The 26,183-nt window shown below is 46.2% G+C and overlaps 1 protein-coding gene across 2 annotated transcripts in view; it reads left to right on the forward strand.

Annotated features, from left to right (window-relative positions):
* man2a1 (mannosidase, alpha, class 2A, member 1) overlaps positions 1-26,183 on the forward strand; it is a 327,615-nt gene that overhangs the window by 14,625 nt on the left and 286,807 nt on the right. For both annotated transcript variants that reach the window (XM_072516408.1, XM_072516407.1), the window contains exons 2-3: positions 18,435-18,695; positions 22,590-22,734. In XM_072516408.1, coding sequence (XP_072372509.1) covers positions 18,435-18,695; positions 22,590-22,734 — 406 coding nt within the window. The remainder of the gene's footprint in view (positions 1-18,434; positions 18,696-22,589; positions 22,735-26,183) is intronic.

Here is a 26,183-nt window from a genome sequence, read left to right on the forward strand (position 1 = left end):
CTCCCCAGAGGCGAATACACAGTTTTACCTGCAGCTGCCTGTTTGAGTCCTGTTGGCTGATTTTCCCATCAGCCTCTTTCGTTTGCCATTTTAAATCGGGGTTTGGCCATTCTAATCGGGAGTTAGCCATTGTAACTGGCTACACGATTCAGTTACTGCCTTCTCCAGCTCCCTGACGTTTGCCTCCTGCGACTCCAGCCATTGCTCCATCTTTTCTAGCGCCCCTTGAAGAGGGCCAGAGCATCTATGACTGCTGCCTTCCCCGTTGCCACCATCTCTAGCTTGATGGCGCCTCTGTGCTTTAGAAGCTTCAGTGTTAGGAGGTCCATCCACTCGCTTACCGGGGGTAGTCCAGCATGTGCTTCGGCGATTCAGCCTGTTCGGGTACAGCCAACGTCGTCCCACTCTGTGTGCTCATTGTCGCCCCGTCCTTTCTTTCCAGGCTTTTACTGATCCTGCTGTCTTTGCAGCCTCTAGAATTGTTTGCGGGCATTTTTCGGTAGTTGGGGTGATCTTGAAGGAGTATGGGAAGTTTTTTCAAAACATTAGTAGCTTATGTTTGGGCTAAGAAGTACCAAATTCCAATATCCAGGAGGAGAGCCACCTTTCCTGCGTCCGCTCAGTACATGGTTGTCATCGGAAGTCTATGACAGATGAATTGACTGAACCATTCTGCAGTGTTGTTTAATCAGCACCCTATCTTCAATTTTCTTACATAGTTGTGCGTGTAGATATATAGATAAAGTTCTGTAGCATATGAAACTGATAGAGCTTTATTTTCTGGAATGGGTAGATCAGCTTGCAGGCCAATTTGAAGTCAAGAATATGAATCCTTTCACTGGAACATCCCTGGAATGGTTGGTCAAGAGCAATCCAGCAGAAAAAAGGCATGCGTGCAAGACTCCTGCAAGTTGCGATTGGTATATGTTTTTACAGACAAAGAATGCTGTTGGGTTTTCTTTTTCTTTTAATAAAATAAACCTTGTGTCATGATCTGTATACTGACCGAAGTGAATGATGAACCACAGAACATGTGGTTTAAAATAATTTATTACAGACAAACTGCGTGGTAAGATAACTAGGATAAATTAACTAACAACTAACAATAAACAACTCTCTCGGACTTCCGGGTGCGGTGATGACCAGCTAAGTCGCACGTTTCGGCAGCTCCCGTTGGAACGGACTTGTGGGCTCTTGACAAGAGCCCCAACGGCAATTTTAAATGGCCAAAATCATTGTGCGGTGAAATAGAAGGGAATCCCCCCAGATATTGATGGAAAAAGGAGAGGATAGCGGCAGGATTGCAGTGGATCCTTTGGAGCAGCGGCAAGGAAGGGAAGCTCGAAGTAAGGTGGCGTCGGAAGGTGGCCGTTCGATATGGGGCCCGGAGCAACAAGAGCTCCTGCAGCGCTGTGTGGAAGAGCTGAAGAAGGAGGTGTTGGCCCCGATGCTACAGGCAATTGAAGGGCTAAAGGAGGCGCAGAGGACCCAGGAGCTGGAGCTTCGGATCGTGAAGGCAAAGGCTGCTGAAAATGAAGATGAAATTCAGGGCCTGGTGGTGAAGACAGCGACGCACGAGGCGCAGCACAAGAGGTGTGTGGAGAGGTTGGAAGCCCTGGAGAATAATTCGAGGAGGAAGAATCTAAGAGTCTTGGGTCTTCCCGAGGGCGCAGAGGGGGCGGACGTCGGGGCATATGTGAGCACGATGCTTCACTCGCTAATGGGATCGGAGACCCCGACGGGCCCGTTGGAGGTGGAGGGAGCTTATCGAGTTATGGCGCGAAGACCAAGGGTAGGAGAAATACCTCGAGCCATAGTGGTGAGGTTCCACCGCTACAATGACCGAGATGGTCCTAAGATGGGCGAAGAAAACCCGGAGCTGCAGGTGGGAGAACGCAGTGATCCGCGTATACCAGGATTGGAGTGCGGAGGTGGCGAGAAGGAGGGCAAGTTTCAATCGGGCTAAGGCGGTGCTTCACAAAAAGGTGAAGTTTGGAATGCTGCAACCGGCGAGACTGTGGGTCACACACCAAGGGAAGCACCACTACTTTGAGACGGCAAAAGAGGCGTGGACATTCATTGTGGACGAGAAGCTGGAATAGTCTGGCGAGAGAAAGAGCTTCTGGGACAAAGTGGTGGGGTGACTATGTGGGACGAGGAGGGGGGGGGGGGGGATGATTTCTTAATTGTTAACTCTTTAATCCTGTAAATTTTCTCTCTTCCCCTCGTTTGGAGGGGGGGGGGGCGGAAAGAGTATGAGGAACTGTCGGCGCCGGTGGGTAGGACAGCGGGGCTGAGTGGGAAACTCGGGCCTCGTTCCCGCGCTATGGTAATTATGGCGGGAACAGGGACGCAGAAAGGTGGGGGCCTCGCACAGTGAGAGGCCGAGGGCAAACGGGGAAGCCGAGGTCAGCCAGAGTTCGCTGACTTCTGGGAGCAACATGGGGGGGTGTAATTACGCTAGGGGGGGATCTAGTGGAGGGGGGGGAGGGAGCTAACTGGGTTGCTGCTGCTAAGGGGAAGGGGGAGCTGTTATGGGGTGGGGTGGTCGAGGCGGGAGGGCACCGTCGGTGGGATATACGGGTACGTGGGAACCGGGTGAGGAGCTGGGGGAAAAAAAAGGGGATGGCTAGTCGACATGTGGGGGGGCGGTAAAGAGCCCCCCAACCCGGTTGATCAGGTGGAACGTGAGAGGGCTGAATGGGCCGATTAAAAGGGCGCGGGTACTTGCACACCTAAAGAAATTAAAGGCAGATGTGGTTATGTTGCAGGAGACGCACCTGAAATTGACAGATTAGGTCAGACTACGTAAAGGATGGGTGGGACAGGTGTTTCATTCGGGTTTGGATGCGAAGAATAGGGGGGTGGCTATTTTAGTGGGGAAACGGGTACTGTTTGAGGCAAAGACCATAGTGCGGACAGTGGGGGTAGATACGTGATGGTGAGTGGCAGACTGCAAGGGGAGGCGGTGGTTCTGGTGAACGTGTACGCCCCGAACTGGGATGATGCAAATTTCATGAGGCGTATGTTGGGGCGTATCCCGGACCTGGAGGCGGGAAAGTTGGTAATGGGGGGAGATTTCAATACAGTGCTTGATCCAGGGCTGGACCTGTCGAGGTCCAGGACCGGGAGGAGGCCGGCAGTGGCCAAGGTGCTTAAGGACTTCATGGAGCAGATGGGAGGAGTAGACCCTTGGAGATTTATCAGACCTAGGAGTAAGGAGTTCTCATTCTTCTCCCATGCTCACAAGGTATGTTCATTGATAGACTTTTTTGTCCTGGGAAGGGCACTGATTCCGAAGGTGACAGGGACGGAGTACACGGCCATAGCCATCTCGGACCACGCTCCACACTGGGTAGATCTGGAGGTGGGAGAGGAAAAGGAACAGCACCCACTCTGGAGAATGGATATGGGCCTGTTGGCGGATGAGGGGATATGTCTAAGGGTGAGGGGGTGTAACGAAAGGTACTTGGAGCTTAATGACAATGGAGAGGTTCAGGTGGGAGTGGTCTGGGAGGCGTTGAAGGCGATGGTCAGAGGGGAACTGATATCCATAAGGGCACATAAAGGGAAGCAAGAGAGTAAAGAAAGGGAGCGATTGCTGAGAGAACTTCTGAGGGTGGACAGGCAATATGCAGAGGCACCGGAGGAGGGACTGTACAGGGAAAGACAAAGGTTACATGTGGAATTTGACCTGCTGACCACGGGTAAGGCAGAGGCACAGTGGAGGAGGGCACAGGGAGTGCAGTATGAGTATGGAGAGAAGGCGAGTCGGTTACTGGCCCAACAGTTGAGGAAGAGGGGAGCGGCGAGGGAGATGGGTGGGGTGAGGGGTGAGGAGGGAGAGATGGAACGAGGAGCGGAGAGAGTGAATGGGGTGTTTAAGACATTCTATGAGAGGTTGTATAAGGCTCAGCCCCCGGAAGAGAAGGAGGGAATGATGCATTTCCTGGATCAGCTGGAATTCCCGAAGGTGGAGGAGCAGGAGAGGGCGGGACTGGGAGCACAGATTGATGTGGAGGAGCTGGTAAAGGGGATTGGGAGCATGCAGGCGGGGAAGGCCCTGGGACCGGATGGGTTCCCGGTGGAATTTTATAGGAAATATATAGACCTACTGGCCCCGCTTTTGACGAGAACCTTTAATGAGGCCAGGGAAAGGGGGAAGTTGCCTCCGACTATGTCGGAGGTGACAACATCGTTACTTTTGAAGAAGGATAAAGACCCGCTGCAGTGTGGGTCCTACAGGCCCATTTCCCTTTTGAATGTAGATGCTAAGCTCCTGGCCAAGGTAATGTCGATGAGGATAGAGGTTGTGTCCCGGGGGTGGTCCATGAGGATCAAACTGGGTTCGTTAAGGGGAGACAGCTGAACACGAATATACGGAGGCTGCTAGGGGTGATGATGATGCCCCCACCAGAGGGGGAGGCGGAGATAGTGGTGGCGATGGATGCCGAGAAAGCATTTGACAGGGTCGAGTGGGACTACCTGTGGGAAGTGTTGAGGAGATTTGGTTTCAGTGAAGGGTTCATTGGATGGGTACAGCTGCTATATAGGGCCCCGGTGGCAAGTGTGATCACGAACAGGCAGAGGTCTGACTACTTCCGTCTTTATAGAGGGACGAGGCAGGGGTGTCCCCTGTCTCCGTTACTGTTTGCATTGGTAATTGAGCCCCTGGCCATAGCACTGAGGGGCTCCAGGAAGTGGAGGGGAGTACTCAGGGGAGGAGAAGAACACCGGGTATCATTGTATGCAGATGATTTACTGCTGTATGTTGCGGACCCGGTGGAGGGGATGCCTGAGATAATGCAGACGCTCGGGGAGTTTAGTGAATTCTCGGGGTATAAATTGAACATGGGGAAGAGTGAGTTGTTTGTGGTACATTCGGGGGAGCAGAGCAGGGGAATAGAGGATTTACCGCTGAGGAGGGTAACAAGGGATTTCCGGTACTTGGGGATCCAGATAGCCAGGAGTTGGGGAACTTTACATAGGCTTAATTTAACACGATTGGTGGAACAGATGGAGGAGGATTTTAAGAGATGGGACATGGTGCCCCTGTCACTGGTGGGGAGGGTGCAGGCGGTCAAAATGGTAGTCCTCCCGAGATTCCTTTTTGTGTTTCAGTGCCTCCCGGTGATGGTCACGAAGGCTTTTTTCAAGAAGATCGTGAAAAGTGTCATGAGTTTTGTGTGGGCTGGGAAGACCCCGAGAGTGAGGAGGGGGTTCTTGCAGCGTAGCAGGGAGAGGGGGGGACTGGCACTACCGAGCTTAAGTGAGTACTATTGGGCCGCCAATATTTCAATGGTGTGTAAGTGGATGGGAGAAGGGGAGGGAGCGGCGTGGAAGAGATTGGAGATGGCGTCCTGCAAAGGAACCAGCCTACAAGCACTGGTGACGGCACCGCTGCCGTTCTCCCCGAAGAAATACACCACAAGTCCAGTGGTGGTAGCAACACTGAAAATTTGGGGGCAGTGGAGACGGCATAGGGGAACGACGGGAGCCTCGGTGCGGTCCCCAATAAGAAATAATCATAGGTTTGTCCCGGGGAGAATAGATGGGGGATTTGGAGCATGGCAGAGAGCAGGGATTGTGCAACTGAGGGATCTGTTCTTGGACGGGACGTTTGCGAGTCTGGGAGCGCTGACGGAAAAATATGGGTTGCCCCAAGGGAATGAATTTCGATACATGCAACTGAGGGCTTTTGTGAGGCAACAGGTGAGGGAGTTCCCGCAGCTCCCGATGCAGGAGATTCAGGATAGAGTGATCTCAGGGACATGGGTGGGGGATGGTAGGGTGTCAGATATATACAGGGAAATGAGAGACGAGGGGGAGAACATGGTGGATGAGCTGAAGGGAAAATGGGAGGAAGAGATCGAAGAGGGGCTGTGGGCAGATGCCCTACGTAGGGTAAACTCTTCGTCCTCGTGCGCCAGGCTTAGCCTGATACAATTTAAGGTTTTGCACAGGGCACATATGACCGGAGCAAGGCTCAGTAAATTTTTCGGGGTAGAGGATAGGTGTGGGAGATGCTCGAGAAGCCCAGCAAACCACACCCACATGTTTTGGTCATGCCCAGCACTGCAGGGGTTCTGGGTGGGGGTGGCAAAGGTGCTTTCAAAGGTGGTGGGGGTCCGGGTCGAGCCAGGCTGGGGGCTGGCTATATTCGGGGTTGCAGAAGAACCGGGAGTGCAGGAGGCGAGAGAGGCTGATGTTTTGGCCTTTGCGTCCCTAGTAGCCCGGTGAAGGATACTGCTTATGTGGAAGGAAGCCAAGCCTCCGGGCGTGGAGACCTGGATAAACGACATGGCAGGGTTTATAAAACTGGAACGAATAAAGTTTGCACTAAGGGGTTCGGCTCAGGGGTTCACCAGGCGGTGGCAACCGTTCATTAACTACCTCGCAGAACGATAAAGGAAACGGGAAGGTAGCAGCAGCAACCCGGGGGGGGGGAGGGCTCAGGTGGGTCATCAGGGGTGTTTTTGTAAAGATATTGGTACTTGGTTATGTATATTGAATTGAAGTGCTGATTTTAGTATTTGGGAGAGCTATTATTTTTGTTATGGCAGTTGCCATTTAGTTTATATATTATTTATTTATTTGTTAAAATACGGTCACAGTTATTTATTTTGTTTTGCTGTTGTAAAAAGGGGATAAACCTTTGTATTGTTTTGTATGGCCGAAAAAGTTGAATAAAATATATTTAAAATATATATAAATAAATAAATAAACAACTCTCATGGAACTGCTGCAAATACATCAATCTCCCAGCACAACAACTCTCAACTCCAGATCACATGGCGACGTGACCGGTTTACAATGCCACCGAGTGGCTCACTTAATAAAAGATTTACACTTAGTCAAATTCTGAAGAAGTATTTATTATCGATCTTGCAAGAGCGGGTGCCTCCAGTAAGCAATAGCAGACACACACAATTCACACAGCATCACTTTGTTATATACAATCCATGAAAATACAATCCGTGGGAAACCATCCCTGAGAAACACATCCCACAAACTATAGAAAGGGCAGTTACCTTATCAGTGATCCCTTATTTGGTCTCTCCCTTGCATAGTGAGTTCTATCCGCTCCTGGTACATCCTTGGACCGGCAGTTAAAGATAAGAATGAGGCCCTTTGCTTGCACCTGCTATCTCCCCCTTGCTTAGCAAGCTCTGTTATTGTTCATTCCGTTCTTCCCCGAAGGTCATTCTGGTACATCGTTATAATAATTCGCTCACTATAGCTTACTTAGAACTTGACATGTTAATTTTCCCATCATGCTTCATTGTTGACATCTTAATTGTGAACCAGAGTATATACATGTAAAAACAACACAAAAACAACACAATGTTCATTTCTCACAACACCAAACTCTTGAAGCAGAAATTTGCGAACTCGGCCTACGCCTTCTTCAAATGGCATTAAACAAACAAGACATTTGGTGCTGGACAGGCGGCCAAGAAGCCAATTAAGCAGCTTTCCTTAATTCACCAACCTTTGTTGTCCTCCTCCAGTGGATGATATTAAAGAAATTTCAAGGCCTGGCAGGTCAGGCTCTTCTGGTGTCATGTGAGAGTACCTTTAAGAAATGGGTATTTAAGACATGTACCTTTCAGAAATGGGTGTTTATCAGTGATGTCCGAGTGTGGGTGGAGCTGGGCTGTCTGTCAGCTTTATATTTTCATTTAAGGCTGTTTGCTGCAGGGTGTGTTTTAGTTTTGTTTTCAGAGCTGGATAGCTGCAGTCATAGCCAGAAAGGGTATTAGTCTCTCTCTCTCTGTAATCTAAAAACTGTAAATCGATCCTATGGTGATTTAAAACTAATAACTGCTCTCAGTAGTGACTTTAACCTGACGTGCTTCTGTTGAAAGGTTTTGTTTAAGTCTTATGGATGTTAAAAGGACAGCTTAAGGATTACTTAGTGTTGTATTCTTTGGGGGTTGTATTTGAATTAATGGTTGCTAAGATGTTCACTGTATGTTTTAAAAAGGTTAACTTGAGTTCATAGAATTAACATTGTTTTGCTGTAAAAAATACTTTTCCATTTCTGCTGTACCACACCTGTAGAGTGGGCCGTGTGCTCCCCATCCCACAATCTATTAAACGTTGTGGGTCAGGTGAACTCCATGATACACTTTGGGGTTCTCTAAACCCTGGCCCATAACACTGGACTCACAAACCTTGTTAGATGTTTAGCTGCTGTTGTATAAAGAGTCAAAGGTTCTGCTCCTTTTCACAAACTCCTTTATTTCACTTTAACAAACTCTGCACAAACCTCTATCTTCACATCACCTGACACAAAGGCCACCTGAAGCCTCTTTACATATCAGTGTCAATTATTGGATACTTAACATAAATGAGACAACTAATTGGAATGTCTCTTAACCCATTACTTAACAAACCTTTCTACATGCTCGCTCTCTTCCACACTTGCACACGTTCAGTCTTTGCTTCACATGTATATTCTCACTCTGTCTCACATGTGCTCGCTCCTCTCCCTCACACGCGCTCGCTCCCTCTCCCTTTGCACTTACACACTCTCCCTTGGTCACTCTCACATTCCCTCTCACAGACACAGCTATACTGTTTTACCTGCATTGAATTTGTGGCCATCTTGACTTCCCTCTCTCCTGTCTCTCCAATGCTGGCTGCATCTCCTCCTAAAACAGATTCCTTCCCTTGTTTCTTTCCTCCTCTTTCAATCAGAGAGCAGCAAGATCAGAAGAAAGGGATCCTGGGATTGGAAATGCTGGAGCAGTCAGCATGGGAAACACAGAATCTGTGATTGGATGTGCAGCTCCTCACAGATTCTGTCTCTCCCACGTTTGTTTCCCACCAATCAAACTCTGTGTTCATAGATTTCATAGAATTTACAGTGCAGAAGGAAGCCATTCGGCCCATCGAGTCTGCACCGGCTCTTGGAAAGAGCACCCTACACAAGGTCAACACCTCCACCCTATCCCCATAACCCAGTAACCCCACCCAACACTATGGGCAATTGTGGACACTAAGGGCAATTTAGCATGGCCAATCCACCTAACCTGCACATCTTTGGACTGTGGGAGGAAACCGGAGCACCCGGAGGAAACCCACACACACACGGAGAGGATGTGCAGACTCCGCACAGACAGTGACCCAAGCCGGAATCGAACCTGGGACCCTGGAGCTGTGAAGCAATTGTGCTATCCACAATGCTACCGTGCTTTCCCATTCTCAAAAACATGCCAGTGCCTGCAGTAGTTCAGCCCCACACCACAAAAGTGCCAAAATGTAAGGTAATATCTTTAAAGGGTGACCTTTCTTAGCTTTTTAGTTCCCATCTTTGCTTTTTTGTGGGCTACTGTGAGATTTCAAGGGCGAGTTTGTCCACTGCTGTGTGTTCTTTGAATCTAATTCTGCAAATGAGAGAGAACCCTATTCTGTAAATGAGAGAAAATCGATAAATTGGTCCAGTTGTAGAAATGAAATAGACTGGGTAAACACTGCAAATTAAAACTGGTCATTGATCTCATCAAGAATCATAATTCCAATAATGATTTCAAAAGAGAGGAAATCGATAAATTGGTCCAGTTCTGGAAATGAAATAGACTGGGTGAACATTGTAAAATGAACAAAACCTGTCATTGATCTCATCAAGAATCGTAATTCCAATAATGGTTCATTAAAGGAAAGGCAAAGGGCAATTTGCTTTGCACCAGCCCTTTTAATAGTTTTTTTAATAAGTATTTTTATTTGACACATTTTCACAATACAAAATCAACTCAACAGCCCCAAAGAAACAAACAAAAAAAACCCCAAACCAGCCTCCCCCCAGCAGTCAACGTTAACCAACTCCCGAAAGTACATGATAAATAAACCCCCAACAATTGTAGAATAATTGAAGAGACAGTGACTTAAGAAGATGTTATAAAAGCCTTTGATACACTTTTCAACCTTAGAAAGAACACCGTATAGATGTACCCAAAGACTGGGAAACAGTGCAGATTCTAACATCAGTGATATATATCAACCAGCTGAGAATTGCAAATATGGAGCCCAGAAATATGAATTAATTTGAGATTGCAACATTGTAGGAGTCTTAGCAGAGACTTTATCAAATTTTCTCAAGCCGAGGGAGGATTTAACACAATCAAAGGCTGTGCTGTTAACAAGGTAGGCAGAAATGAGAAAGCAAAATTTTATTTATTGAAAGCAACAAGGAGGCTTTGCAGAGAAAAACAATTGACATTGCAGTTTGTAGGACCCAGAAGTAGTAGACAACGGCCAACAGAGTATATGATTTACCAAAATCCCAGCCAAGGAGACTGATGAAACCACCACACATTTAGCTCTATGAGCCAGGAATGAAGGCATAGACTTCAGAGGGAGATGTAAATAATGTATTTAATAGTGTCGGAGACTTGGAGGAGATGTAGTGTAAGAGTTGATATTCGATATGTAAATAGATGGTTTACATAATCAGGGATGAAAGATCACATGACCACAGAGTATGCTGAGAGATAATGCTATGTGAAGCTTCAAGCTTGTGAAATAAAGGATGAATGTTTATGTATATAGTCTATATCAGTGACATAAGATCACATGACAATAGATCACAGTGAGAGAGTTCTAAGTAGAGCCTTGTGCTGAATCTGTACTGTACATAATTAGATCTATTACATCTACAGAATCCCTACAATGTAGAAGGAAACCATGCGACACATCGAGTCTGCACCAGCCCTCTGAAAGAGCACCCTACCTCAGCCCACTCCCCTGCCCTATCCCCATAACCCCACCCAACCTTCACAACATTGGACATTAAGAGGCAATTTTAACATGGCCAATCCACCTAACCTGCACATCTTTGGACCGAGGGAGGAAACTGGAGTACCCACCCCGAGGAAACCCTGCAGACACGGGAGAATGTGCAAACTCCACACAGACAGTTACCCATGCTTGGGATCGAACCCGGGTCCCTGGCTAGCTACTGTGCCACCATGCCACCCTGTTTAATAAAAAGTAGAGTTTACCAACAGCATTGTATCTAGCATGATCTGTAACTTCACAACCTTATTACCACAAATAAGATCTACAACTCTGAAGTGCTAAGCCTTGTACTGTACATAGTTAGTAGAACGTTCAATAAAAAGTCAAATTTACTAACAGCCTTGCCTCCACCAGTCTCTTATCAATCCTGACTGATAACAGAGGTGCTTCCTCTGTACATTGTTAAAATCACTGTTAAAATGATGGTCTCCAATATTCTGTTAATTTTGACAATTATAATATATCCCAATTATAATTGGGATTTACATGTTTCTCAAGACAAAGTGATCCTGCTGATTCTATAGAACCAGAACAGCCTGAAATCAGCCTAGCCTCAGAAATATATCAGCCAAAAAAATTGGCAATAGTTCTTTGGCATGAAAATTATGTATTGTATGCAGGATCTTTTCATTTTTGAGAGGGAATCTATACTACATCAAATAGAATGGGGGATACTTATTAAAAACTTGGAAAATGTGATAATCCAAACTAGATTGATGAACAGACATACCCTGTTCCATATGCCATCATTCAGTGATTAAGGTAAAGTTAGAAAGTTTGCACTCAAGACACTTTGTTAACTAAAATTATTCTTCAAATTAGATCCTAATATATATTAACAACCCCCCCCCACCCGCCCACCCCTGGAGTTACTAATGTTAAATCATAGGTTATGCTGCTGTAGGCTGCTTCCCTCATCCTTCACACATACACACATGTACATAACACAAATCATCTGGGTGGGGTTTAAACAGCTGTTTTTATTTAGTCACAGACGTTTTCACTGAAGTCAAACACTGCATAATCAAAAAAACATCTACATTTATTGACATGTATGACATAAAACTGAAGCTTACAAAACAGGTTGTGGCACCCTGGTTTAACAAATGACTTTTTAAAACTATGCTTTGAAAATTAATATTTTAACTTCGTACCTTCTAGGCTTCTTACCTGATTATAAACCATAAGATATAGGAACAGAATTAGGCCATTTGACCCACTGAGTCTGCTCCGCTATTCGATCAAGGCTGATATGTTTCACATCCCCATTTTCTTGCCTTCTCCCTGTAATCCCTCATACCCTTATTAATCAAGAATCTATCTATCTCTGTCTTAAAGACACTCAGTGACTTGGCCACCACAGCCTTTTGCGGCAATGAATTCCACAGATGCACCACTCTCTGGCTGAAGAAATTCCCCCTCATCTCAATTTTAAAGGATTGTCCCTTCAGTCTGAGGTTATGCCCTTGGGTTCTACAAGTGGAAACATTTTCTCCACGTCCACTCTTTCTCGGCCTCTATGCTAAATAAAATTAGTATTTTGACAAAAATCTATGTAGTCTCATGGTAGGGCTTGATAAGATGACGCAATTGGTTAAATATATTTTGACCACAGTGGATTTGTAGGTCACTGCTGGTCAATAATAATTATTTATTTTAGACTAGTTCTCCATTACAATATCAAGTGAGCGAGCACTCCTTTGTTGCGACGAATAAGAGTGTTGGCCACTTTTAAATTTGTGCGACTGAGGGCTTGGTCTCTGATGAGGTGGAACCCACACTTTGTAAGTTTAGATATAAGCTAGGTGAACAGAAAGCATGGCCCTATAAAGCTTCCTTGACACTATTTGCCTATGATATGGTAATATTTTTCTGTTGCAAAGCCAGTAGTCTTGATATCAACAGCAGTCATTTGATAATTATTAATGTACTAAATCTGCTGATTAGCAGCGGTTCAGTTTAGAAGAAAGGGTTCTGAGGGAGGAGCTCCTGTTTTCTGAAAGATTATTTGAGAGATTGCACAATAACTGAAAGTTACATTATCTGACAAATGCGTCAATAGACATTCTCCAGCTCATTAATTCTTGTCCCACTGTACTGCAGCCAATTTGAGTATGACATGTAAAGGATCTGCGTTGGCTCACCAGAACCCCATACATATGTTATAAATTGCAATTGCTGGTCCAGGTTTAGTGTGGTTCCAGACAGGGGTCCTTTTTCTGTGGGGTTCTGTGGAGCGGTCTCTATATTTAGCAGGTTACTGTGGAGGGTCCCTCTAGTTGGGGGCTCTCTGTGAATGGTTTCTTTAGTTAGAGGGTCCCTGGTCGGGTCTCCCTATTAAGGGTGTCCCTTGGGGGGATTTCCCTATTAAAGGGATCCTGAGGGGGTCCTTCTAGTTAGGGGGTCTCTGTGGGTGGGTGTCATTCCAGGGGTAGGGGTAGGGGGTGGGATCTGGGAGGGGTAGACAGGTAATGCATTGTTGGGGGGGGGGGGGGGGAGGGAGCCTGGCCCTTGGGCGGACAGGGGCAACCCCCTTAAGGACTTACCCCCTTGGTCCACCGTGGGGATCACCACGTCAGGTACCCGTTTGGTGATGCTTGTAGTGATCAGCACGTGATTCCAGGACCGGAGAATAGGAGAGTCGCGAGGGCCTGGAGAATCTGGTGCTGGGCCTGCTAAATGGATTTAAATGGGTTTTTAAGACTCATTTGTACCCATTAGCATCCTCCTGCTGGAGCGTGGGCGTGAACCCCGATCCTGCCGCTAGTAGGGGGCCGGAGTACAGTGGTCGGTGCGGCGTCTGGTGTAAACCTCCATTTCAACCAGCTGCCCGATTCGGCACCGGATTGCGATCCGCATTATCGGCGATGCGGGGTGGAAAATCCAGCCCAAAGTCTTTCAGATTCAAAACGGCAGATTTTAAAGAGGTGAGAAAGTTGCTAAGAATATCGGATTGGCATGCGCTGCTCCCCAAAGTACAGAGGAAGGATATTTGCAACTGTAAATTAGTGGAATGTAAAATAAATACATATTGTATCAGGTAAAAAGTGCAGTTATAGAGATAGGAAACCAAAGTCATGCATTACAAGGACTTGTGTTATTGATATACTTGGGAATCCCTCTCGGGTAAGGGTTTGCATGGTAAATACCCTGATGCACGATCAATTGTACAATGACTCAGTTTGGATACAACTGTGGCTTTATTGCAGTAAGATGTGTGGCCTCCCACAGCAGCTGGCAAAATGGCTGCTGAATAGAGGACACGCATATTTATACTCCTACTGGGCGGAGCCAGCAGGCAGGGGCTACTGGCGAACCTGAAGTACAGGTCCTACCTTACATCATCTAGTATAGGTGCAACAATGGTTTACCACATTCCCAAAAATGCAAAATCCCTCTGGGCAATGTGCTGCGCTGGGAAACACCCGAAAAAGTGATTTAAATCACAATCTGGGTGGTTACGATAGTGTTGCACCAATAGTAAGTCAGAAAATGTTCAAAGAATTAAAACCTCTTCTAACTTCTGGGTAACTATTGTACAGATCCAGACTTTGCCCCCCCCCCATCTGGAGGGGACTATCCCCCAGTTTTGACCCCCAGGGGACTCCGACTACCCCCTGACATCCCTACGCTCCCCCACCACCCGAGATCCACCACCCGAGATCCACCCCCCTCCAACTCTGCCGAGATCTGACCCTTTCCCACCCAACTCGAGGTTTGGCCTTCCTACCCTCTGACCCTGACTTCCAGCATCCAACCCCAAAACTCCCTGACCACCGCCTTAACCCCCGACTCCTCCAACCCTTCCTCCCAACCTCCAATCACCGCCACCCTTCCAAATCCTATCCACTTCCTGAGGCATTCACTTTCTCCCTGAGCTGTTGATTTAAATGGACCTTTAGCTTACCTGGTTTAGGGCAACGAGTGCCGTAATAAAGGGGGCATATCCTCCTTCAATCTGACAGAGCTGGACTGCGATGCTGGACCTTGAGGACAGCTATGCTGCTTGGAGCTTCTCTGGCTTGAGTCGGAAGGTCGGGCATGACAGGTATTGAAGAAAATCCACAAAGGTAATTGAGCATGGAGTGGATAGCCTTCTCTGATTGCCGTTCTGAGTGTTACAGCCCATTAAGAACCCCATTTAGGAAAATGAAATATATTGGGATCATAAGTACCATAAGAAAAGTTAAAGATTTTTATAAATATCTGAAACAGAAAATCGCCAATTATCAGTTATGATTTTTAAAAAAAAAATGTTTTTATTAAGAATTTTTCAACAATATTTTCCACCTTACAAACAATCCCCCCCCTGTAACAAAGAAAAGGAAAAAGAACTCGCGTGGCAAGACATGAACATGGCAAGTCAATAAGAAACAGAACTTTGTACATCGGAATCTTCCCGTACATGTCAGTTTCCGGATCCTTCATGTGTTTTGTTGCTCAAATGCCCCCCCCCCCCCCCTCATCCCCCCTCTGGGTTGCTGCTGCTGCTGTCCAACCTTCATCTAACGCTCCGCGAGATAGTCTAGGAACGGTTGCCACCGCCAGTAGAACCCCTGCGCAGACCCTCTCAAGGCAAACCTTATCCTCTCCAACTTGATAAACCCTGCCATATCATTTATCCAGGCCTCCACGCTGGGGGGCTTCGCCTCCTTCCACATTAGCAAGATCCTTCGCCGGGCTACTAGGGACGCCAGAATGCCGGCCTCTTTCACCTCCTGCACTCCGGGCTCGTCCACTACTCCAAATAGTGGCAGCCCCCAGCTTGGCTTGACCCGGACTTTCACCACCTTAGATACTGTTCCCGCAACTCTTCTCCAGTGCCGGGCATTCCCAAAACATATGGACATGGTTCGCCGGACTTCATGAGCACCTCCCACATCTATCCTCCGCCCCAAAGAACCTACTCAGCCTCGCCCCCGTCATATGCGCTCTATGAACCACCTTAAATTGTATCAGGCTAAGCCTGGCACACGAGGAAGAGGAATTAACCCTACTTCGGGCATCAGCCCATAGCCCCTCCTCAATTCCCTCCCCCAACTCCTCCTCCCATTTACCCTTCAGCTCCTCTACCAAAGCCTCCCCCTCTTCTTTCATTTCCTGGTATATCGCCGACACCTTGCCCTCTCCGACCCATACGCCCAAAATCACCCTATCTTGAATCCCCTGTGCCGGGAGTAGTGGAAATTCCATCACCTGCCGCCTCACAAACGCCCTCACTTGCATGTACCTGAAAGCGTTTCCCGGGGGTAGCCCAAACTTCTCCTACAGCGCCCCTAAGCTCGCAAACGTCCCGTCAATGAACAGGTCCCCCATTCTTCTAATCCCTGCCCGATGCCAGCTCTGAAACCCCCCGTCCATCCTTCCTGGGACAAACCGATGGTTGTCTCTGATCGGGGACCACACCGAGGCTCCCGTCGCACCACTGTGCCGTCTCCACTGCCCCCAGATCTTTAGCGTTGCCGCTACCACCGGGCTCGTGGTCTACCTTGTTGGCGAGAGCGGCAGCGGTGCCGTCACCAGCGCCTGCAGGCTCGTTCCCTTGCAGGACGCCATCTCCAACCTCTTCCACGCCGCCCCCTCTCCCACCATCACCCACTTACGGATCATTGCCACGTTGGCTGCCCAATAGTAACCACCCAAATTCGGCAACGCCAACCCTCCTCTATCTCTGCTACGCTCCAAGAACCCCCTCCTTACCCGCGGGGTATTGCTCGCCCACACAAATCCCATAATGCTCCTGCTTACCCTCTTAAAGAAGGCCTTGGTAATCACAATTGGGAGGCATTGGAATACAAAAAGAAATCTCGGGAGACCACCATTTTAACCGACTATACCCTACCCGCCAGCGAGAGTGGCAACATGTCCCACCTTTTAAAATCCTCCTCCATCTGTTCCACCAACCGCGTCAAATTAAGTTTGTGCAGTGCACCCCAGCTCCTAGCTACCTGAATCCCCAAGTATCGAAAGCTCCTTTCCGCCCTCCTCAACGGTAGGTCTTCTATGCCTCTTCCCTGGTCCCCCGGATGGATCACAAAGAGCTCACTCTTTCCCACATTGAGCTTATAGCCCGCGAAGTCTCCAAACTCCCTTAGGATCTGCATGACCTCAACCATCCCCTCCACTGGATCCGTCACATTCAGCAACAGGTCGTCTGCGTACAGCGACACTCGATGTTCCTCTCCCTCTCGAACTACCCCCTTCCATTTCCCCGACTCCCTTAACGCCATGGCCAAAGGTTCAATTGCTAATGCAAACAGCAGAGGGGACAGGGGGCACCCCTGCCTCATCCCTCGATACAGCCGGAAATACTCCGACCTCCGCCGGTTCGTGACCACACTCGCCACCGGGGCTTTATACAGGAGCTTAACCCAACTAATAAACCCTCCCCCGAACCCAAACCTCCTCAACACTTCCCAGAGATACTCCCACTCTACTCGATCAAAGGCCTTCTCCGCGTCCATGGCTGTCACTATCTCCGCTTCTCCCTCCACCGATGGCATCATTATCACATTTAGGAGCCTTCGCACATTAGTATTTAACTGCCTACCCTTTACGAATCCCGTCTGGTCCTCGTGAATCACCCCCGGCACACAGTCCTCAATCCTCGTGGCCAACATTTTTGCCAGCAACTTAACATCTACATTAAGGAGCGAGATCGGTCTATACGACCCACATTGCAGTGGGTCCTTATCCCGCTTCAAGATCAAAGAGATCGTCGCCTCCGACATTGTCGGGGGCAGGGTCCCCCACTCCCTTGCTTCATTGAAGATCCTTACCAGCAATGGGGCTAACAGGTCTACATACTTCCTATAAAACTCCACCGGGAACCCATCCGGCCCCGGGGCCTCCCCTACCTGCATGCTCCCCAGTCCTTTAACCAGCTCCTCCACCCCAATTGGCGCCCCCAAACCAGCCGCCACCTGCTCCTCCACCCTTGGGAACCTCAATTGGTCCAAGAATCGTCGCATCCCCTCTTTTCCCCCTGGGGGCTGGGACCTATACAGTTCCTCGTAAAAGGCCTTAAAAGCCTCATTCACTTTCACCGCACTCAGCACGGTAGTTAATAATTTTAATATTGACAACAAAGTATATTTTAAATTTGTAATGACAATATTTTTATATGTTACTAGCATGTAAGAATTTATTTCCTCCAACATCTAAGTTGGGACAGTTGCCGATAATTGCACAAGTAGAGGATCATCGCCAAAAAGTGGTGGCACAGAGTTAATGAGATCCATGAATCTCTTGTTTGCTTGTAGTTTAGAGGAACTAAGATCTGGGAAATCATTAGATTACTGTTTGCTTCTGTATGGGAAAAAGATGGACTCAAATTCATACTGGGACTGAATAAAAAATGTGAAGAGACGAGGTTGCTATGTGGCGTGCAATCCCAAAACAGATATGCTGCTCATTTTAAAAGCAAGATAGAAATTTACAAGGCTTCATATTTCACCGTTTTAATGTGAATGACCTTGGATAATGATTCAAAATGGAACCTGATTGACTAATTAATAGGAAATGGAGAAACATGGAGGTAGATACTATACTTTGTTCTTGATCTGAATAGGGTCAGCTGATCTTTTCTAGTGATTATAATATGTAATATCAGTGTTTGTTTTTTATTGCAGACACAGCTTTCAATTTTGCATGAAAAGATTGACCACCTAGAACGTCTATTAGCTGAAAACAATGAAATAATTTCAAACATCAGGGACTCGGTTATTAATTTGAGTGAATCTGTGAAAGATAACCGAGGAGACCTTGAAACTTCAAATTCAAGTAAAGGATTATTCTCTGAAATCTTTGGATCCTCTTTTTCTGTTATTCCCATTGATCCGGAAGATTGTCAGTTTGCCTCGAAAGGCTATGCAAAAGCATCAAATTTACAAGTAAGTAATAATTGTTTTATGGTCAAAAACATTGAACTTTCCAGTTACTGTATCAGAGGGAGCACCAATAAATTTACAACCAATATCTTCGCTTTCATGGTTCTCAAAATAATTGCTCACCCGGAAAGCAGATACGCAGGGTAAAAATTGTTCATGCTGGGATACCATTGTTTTTAAAGTTACTTGCAAGACCACCAAGGAAAGCATTTGCAGGCAGGTGTCTCGACAATACAAAGAAAATGTTGCAACAAACCCTCTTACCAAACTTTAGTGTGGTTTGTAATTCCTAAAATATGCTAAGTAGTTCTGCTGGATGAATGGCTTTCCAGCCGTTAGATCAGTCAGACTTACCTTTCCAGGAGAAGAAATGTCATTATCTTGATTCAAAATAATCAACTTTAAAAAAAATAAATTTAGAGTCCCCAGTTATTTTTTTTTCCAATTAAGGGGCAATTTAGCGTGGCCAATCCACCTATCCTGCACATCTTTTGGGTTGTGGGGGCGAAAGCCACGCAAACATGGGGAGAATGTGCAAACTCCACACGGACAGTGACCCAGGGCCGGGATTCAAACCCGGGTCATCAGCGCAGTAGACAGCAATGCTAACCATTATGCCACTATGCTGCCCCCAAAATAATCAAATTGAGCAAAACAGAAAGAACCTATCGAGTAATGGGGCCAGTAAGATAGTGGCACTGACCCTGGACCAGTAATTCAGAGGTTAGGACAAATCCTGTGAGAGAGGAGTTCAAATTCCAAGATTACAGCTGGTGGCATTTAAATTAAATTATTTAATAAGTCTGGGATTTAAAAGCTAGTGCCTGTGAAACAACCAGAAAGTAATAAAAACACAACTGGGCTGCTAATATCTTCTAGGGAAGAAAATCTGCCCTCTTACTCAGTGTGGCCTTCATCTGATTTCAGTCCCAATGCAATGCGGTTGGCTCCTAATTGTCCTCTGAAATGACCCTGCAAGCCATTCATTTGCATCAAACCTCGACGGAAAAGTCAAAGAAGAATTACACTGACCTAGGCATCGGAAACAAAGCCCAGGCAACCCTCAAAGTCTTCCTCTGGAACATTTGGAGACTTGTGACAAAATTCGGAAAACTGTCCCATAAATTAGTCTATCAACAGCCTGACTTAGTCATTCAGGATAGAAAGCTGAAGATAAAGTTAGAGCAGGAATTGTGAATTGGATTATTTTACTGCTGCTGCGTTTTCACAGGGCCAGACTGTTAAATCGAATTTTTTAAGGTGGTCAGATAAAGGAGCCTCTGGTGAATCTGTGCATAACGTCTGTCCTCGGTTTCTCAGGAAGGTTGCTTTTCAGAACCTTGGATAGAACATAACTGCCAGTGACTGCAACTTGAGCGCTAAATCAATTGAGCGGGAAAATGAGAGATTGTAAAAATAACTGGTGGCTCGAGTCCGGGATCTAATCCAGAGACTGTGAAACGGGTGTAATGAAACGTTTTAAGCAAACAATATTTCATTTGCTTTTGCTATATTTTGGGTGGAAATTGAGATGAGTTCTTTTGAAGTTCAAGCCTTTGTATAAAGAGAGGTTCTGACTGTCAGAGATTTGAAACAGTTGAGAGAAGGTGATTTGCAAGCTGTAGCAGTGCACTTGGGGATTAACCAAAAACCAGGAGCTAAGAGGGACAGGATCCTTGAATAATGGATAGAGGGATGTGTGACAGGCGCAGGTGGCCAGAGGATCACCCCCATTGTGATAGAAGGGCTATTGTAATGGGAAGGCGATAGTCTATGAATATTTTTTTAAATGACTCATCAGTGCATATAGCTAGTCTATATGGCCTTTATGCTTTATTTGAACCTCCTCCGATCTTTCCTGATCAAAATCTATCATCGTAATCCTATATTCCCGTCTCACACATCTGCTCCCCTTAAATGCAAATATCTCATGTAGTGTTTCACAATCTCCCCTCTTTTTGGGTGTAAACATTCTTTCTGAATTTTCTATTGGATTTTTAAAATTTGATCATGGGATATAGGCATCAGTGGCTGGGCCAACTGATTAATTGCCTATCCGTAAGGGTATTTTAAGAGACAACCACATTGCTGTGGATCTATTAGTGAACCAGATGGGTTTTTACGACAATCGACAATGTTTTTTTAAAATTCAAGCTTTTAAAAAAAAAATTCAAATATCCATTCTTTACTTCTACTTTCTGCTTTCGGTCTTGAAGCCATTTCACGACTTTGCAAAAAGTGGAAGTAAGGGTAGTCATTCAGAGTGACTAAAGATGGGAAGTGATTTTCCACAAGCATTAAGACACTGACTCCCCATTCTCTGACCTTATTCTTTAATATATTCTTTGACACCTTATGGAAAGCCTTTTGAAAATACAAATAAATGGTATCTACTGCATTAGTATTGGTAGTTCCTGTGTTACCTCCTCAAATAAATCAACAAGTTTTGTCAAGCAAAATACAAACATTCGAACATGGAGCGGGAGAGAGTAGGCCATTTAACACCTCGAGCTTGCTCCGCCATTTAATAAATCCTACGTAACTAATCATGATCAGCTTAACTATTCATGATCATCTTTCATTTTGAAGTTCTTTCGTTCTCTCCTGTTGCGATTCCATTATTTTTTCCTAACGCCGATGTCAACCTACTTGGTATATAATTCCCTGGACACATTTTGTCCCCCTTCTTAAATATACAAATTACATTAGCTACACGCCAGTCCTCTGGTACCACACTTTTTTTCGAAAGAATTATTAACTATGAGTAGTAATGCCTCTGATGTCTCTTTCCTAGATTATTTTTAAATATGTGATTATAATCCATCCAGACCAGGCTTTGTCCTCTTTGAGTTTGATTAGGTTATTCAATACATCTCTTTTTATCACTTGTGTGTTTGCTCATCTCATTATTCAATGTCACATCTACCTGTTTTTTCTCACTGGTAAACACCAGAGCAAAATAGTTACTTATTATTTCTGCCATCTCTCTCTCGTCACTGTGATATTATTCTGTCTACTTCTTAATGGTCTTATTCCCATCACACCCATTCATTTTTATTGATGTTTGTGTAAAATATTTTACTATTTTGTTTAATGTTCCTTGATAATTTAATTTCATAGTTCCTCTTTGCTTTCATAATTGTTTTTCTGACTTTTGTTCTCATCTCTTTGTATTCTCTCTGATTTTGCACACCTCATGTACTTAATGTATGCTTTTTCCTAACACTCAGTTGTGCCCTTATTTCTTTATTGATCCATGGAGTTTCACTCATATTTAGTTTGTTCTTTTGTTTTTGCGGAATATATTTTTTCTGCACTCTGTTGAACACCATTTTAAATGTTTCCCATTGTTATTCTGCATCATTGTGTGGCAATATTGTTGCACATTATATTTCCTCAAATATGTCTCTCAAAAACAGCTCCAATCTCCTAAACTGGCTTCCGAAATATCCTTCTCTAGCATTATCTAAAAACATATTATATTCCGGCTATTATTGCCTCGATGTCCCCTTACTTTTACTTCCCTTATCAGTTTTGGTTCAATCCCCTTCAGTAGATTCAATAGCGAATCTTTTGTTGTTGTTTTTTTACAAATCGGGTTAGGAAGGAATCCTGTACTTATTGCAGGAATTCCAATGTCTTAACCCTTTACCTGCCTCCGTTGTCAAATTAATATCAGTGTTATATAAATCGCCATAATTATTGTTTAATTTTTACCAAATTCTCTAATTTGTCTGTGTATTTCTTTTGACATTCCCTTTCACTCTGGGTGTTCTCCAGACTCTACTTATTACTGTGATTGATAATTTATTATTTTTTATCTCTACCCATATGGATAAAAGTTTTGTCTTGCTGTTAAATTGTCAATTTGTGTCTGAACATTCTGTTTTCTTCTAGATGTTGGAAATCTACAACATTCTACCCTTTGACAACCCAGACGGTGGAGTTTGGAAGCAGGGCTTTGATATTACTTACAATGAACACGAATGGGATGATGAGCCTCTGCAGGTCTTTGTTGTGCCCCATTCACACAATGATCCTGGTGAGCAATAGACATTGTAAGGGTTAGAACTTCTTCGTAACGTTATGAAATGAAAAATACTGGGGGAAATTCTCCGCCTGGCGCCGCTAGTAGTGGAAATCCTGGTGAGGTGGTGAATCCAGTGGTTGGTGCCGATCCATTTCAATGCTCTGGCCCCCTGCTGGCGTTGGGATCAAGGTTCACGCCCCGTGCCAGCAGAAGGACGAAAATAGGTCATCTGAGGGCCACCCTCCTCCCCAACATTACAAGACCTGCCCACCTCATCCCCACCAGAGATGTCTTGCTAAACAAGGAGACCCCTCGGAGACCCCCTAAATAATTAGACACCCATGTCAGGAAGCCCCCAAGAAAAGAGACCTCTGTCAGGAATCGAGAGAGCAGTCCAGACAGAGGCAGTGTAAAAAATTATTCCTTTACACTCACCTGGGCAATACGCCTGCTGGCTGAGACACAGGAAGCATCAACTGGCAATTCCTGGAAAGAGAAAATCAGTCAGCTGTGTTTAGACTCCCTCAGAAATTTGAACTGCAAGCCATTCATTCTTTGCTGTTTGATATTGATTTTACTAGGCTGTGATTGACAACTTCCACACACACACAGCTGTCAGCATTCCTCCATTCATGGTTGAGTAACTCGGAAGTGCTTTGATTGACAGCTGAACCACATCAAACAGAATTAAGTGCTTTCCAATCACTTCTCTTCAAGCTTGAGTGATTTTGAAGTGATCAACTGGAAATTGACAGCATTTAACTCCATTTGTGTGGTCTGGGATCTATCTTCTGAGAGGGCTTTCGGACAAAGGTAACTTATGGGGAGTCTCCTTATTTAGGAGGTCTCTGGGGGGTCTCTTTATGTAGGGTGTTTCTGTGGGTGGTCTCTCTCTATTTAGGGGGTCTCTTTATTTTAGGGATCTCTAGGGGTGGTCTCTTTATTTAGAGAGTCTCCTGCCAGGGAGGCAGGTCCAGTCACCCAAAACATTTGGTGGTGGAATGCTGAATTGTTTTTTTTGGGGGGGGGGCTGAATTACAATGTGATGTGGGGGGTGGCCAGCTGCAGGACCTCGCTATCAGGCCACCCACTCAAAATGGCGACCCGATAGTGGGATTCTCTCGATAATTCCTCGCAATCCTTGTCGTGTATAAATTTGTATGGTTGAGCATTTGGAATTGCTTCCTCATTGGGAGCGCAAATCAGGTGCAGTTCAGCTCTGGCAGGAGAACGTGGGACGGGATTCTCTGATCGGCGACACCAAAATCGTGTTTGGTGATTGGCCGGAGAATCCCCGTTTGCACAAAAATCAGGAATGGCGCCGCTTTTGCGATGCTCTGCCCCCTCGAAAAGGGCATACTCGAAGAGTACGCTGCACACCATCGGCACGGCCTCAGGACGTCACCTGAGGCCCTCCTCCGATGCTCCGCTCCCGATGGACCGACTTCCCGACAGCGCAGAACACTTATGGTATTTATAGTCGGGGAACCTGCATGGCGGCTGCGGACTGTGTCCAGCATCGCCACTGTCGGGGGAGGGAGCCCTGCCGCTAGCCAGGGGGGGCTTCAGCGATGGCTGGGGGTGCTGTTGGGGTTGGTGAGGGGTGGTTACTGGGCCTCATTATTTGGCAGGCCGGGTCCGCGTGCGGCCGGCACCGTGTTGCACAACATGGCCGCCGCTGTGCGCATGCGCGGCCACGGACCCGGCCATTCTCCGGCCGTATCCGCAGGTAAAGCCAGGGAGTCTTTATGCTGTGTGGCTGCTAGCTCCATACCGGACAGAAAATCGGTGCAGCTTTGCGCCGTTTTTTCTGGTGTAAAATACTACTTTTCCCACGCTGGCGTCAGCACTTAGTCTGGAAATCGAAGAATCCAGCCTATAGTCTCCCAAATGGAGAATTATGCTAATTGTCCAAGCATCATTATGTTAATTATTAGTAATTGGTATATTTTAGATTGTAGTATTTTTTTCAGCATAAAAAGGCTAATTTACATGGGACTTATGATGCTGAATGGAAACTGATGTCAATTAAGGCACAGGGTTCTAGTTTGGTGGGGAGAGTGAAAGCTGATTTGGCAAGGTGGGATGGTCTCCCTCTGTCACTGGCGGGTCGGGTACAGGCGGTTAAAATGAACGTGTTGCCGCGATTTCTGTTTATTTTCCAATGCCTGCCCATTTTTTAGAGAGATTGAAGGAATGATTACCTCAAAGAACAAACAAAGAACAAAGAAATGTACAGCACAGGAACAGGCCCTTCGGCCCTCCAAGCCCGCGCCGACCATACTGCCCGACTAAACTACAATCTTCTACACTTCCTGGGTCCGTATCCTTCTATTCCCATCCTATTCATATATTTGTCAAGATGCCCCTTAAATGTCCCTATCGTCCCTGCTTCCACTACCTCCTCCGGTAGCGAGTTCCAGGCACCCACTACCCTCTGCGTAAAAAACTTGCCTCGTACATCTACTCTAAACCTTGCCCCTCTCACCTTAAACCTATGCCCCCTAGTAATTGACCCCTCTACCCTGGGGAAAAGCCTCTGACTATCCACTCTGTCTATGCCCCTCATAATTTTGTAGACCTCTATCAGGTCGCCCCTCAACCTCCTTCGTTCCAGAGAGAACAAACCGAGTTTATTCAATCGCTCCTCATAGCTTATGCCCTCCATACCAGGCAACATTCTGGTAAATCTCTTCTGCACCCTCTCTAAAGCCTCCACATCCTTCTGGTAGTGTGGCGACCAGAATTGAACACTATACTCCAAGTGTGGCCTAACTAAGGTTCTATACAGCTGCAACATGACTTGCCAATTCTTATACTCAATGCCCCGTCCAATGAAGGCAAGCATGCCGTATGCCTTCTTGACTACCTTCTCCACCTGTGTTGCCCCTTTCAATGACCTGTGGACCTGTACTCCTAGATCTCTTTGACTTTCAATACTCTTGAGGGTTCTACCATTCACTGTATATTCCCTACCTGCATTAGCCCTTCCAAAATGCATTACCTCACATTTGTCCGGATTAAACTCCATCTGCCATCTCTCCGCCCAAGTCTCCAGACAATCTAAATCCTGCTGTATCCTCAGACAGTCCTCATCGCTATCCGCAATTCCACCAACCTTTGTGTCGTCTGCAAACTTACTAATCAGACCAGTTACATTTTCCTCCAAATCATTTATATATACTACAAACAACAAAGGTCCCAGCACTGATCCCTGTGGAACACCACTGGTCACAGCCCTCCAATTAGAAAAGCATCCCTCCATTGCTACCCTCTGCCTTCTATGGCCTAGCCAGTTCTGAATCCACCTTGCCAGCTCACCCCTGATCCCGTGTGACTTCACCTTTTGTACTAGTCTACCATGAGGGACCTTGTCAAAGGCCTTACTGAAGTCCATGTAGACAACATCCACTGCCCTACCTGCATCAATCATCTTAGTGACCTCCTCGAAAAACTCTATC

The sequence above is a fragment of the Scyliorhinus torazame genome, chromosome 9 (genome assembly GCF_047496885.1).
Source record: "Scyliorhinus torazame isolate Kashiwa2021f chromosome 9, sScyTor2.1, whole genome shotgun sequence".
In the NCBI taxonomy this organism is placed as follows: domain Eukaryota; kingdom Metazoa; phylum Chordata; class Chondrichthyes; order Carcharhiniformes; family Scyliorhinidae; genus Scyliorhinus; species Scyliorhinus torazame.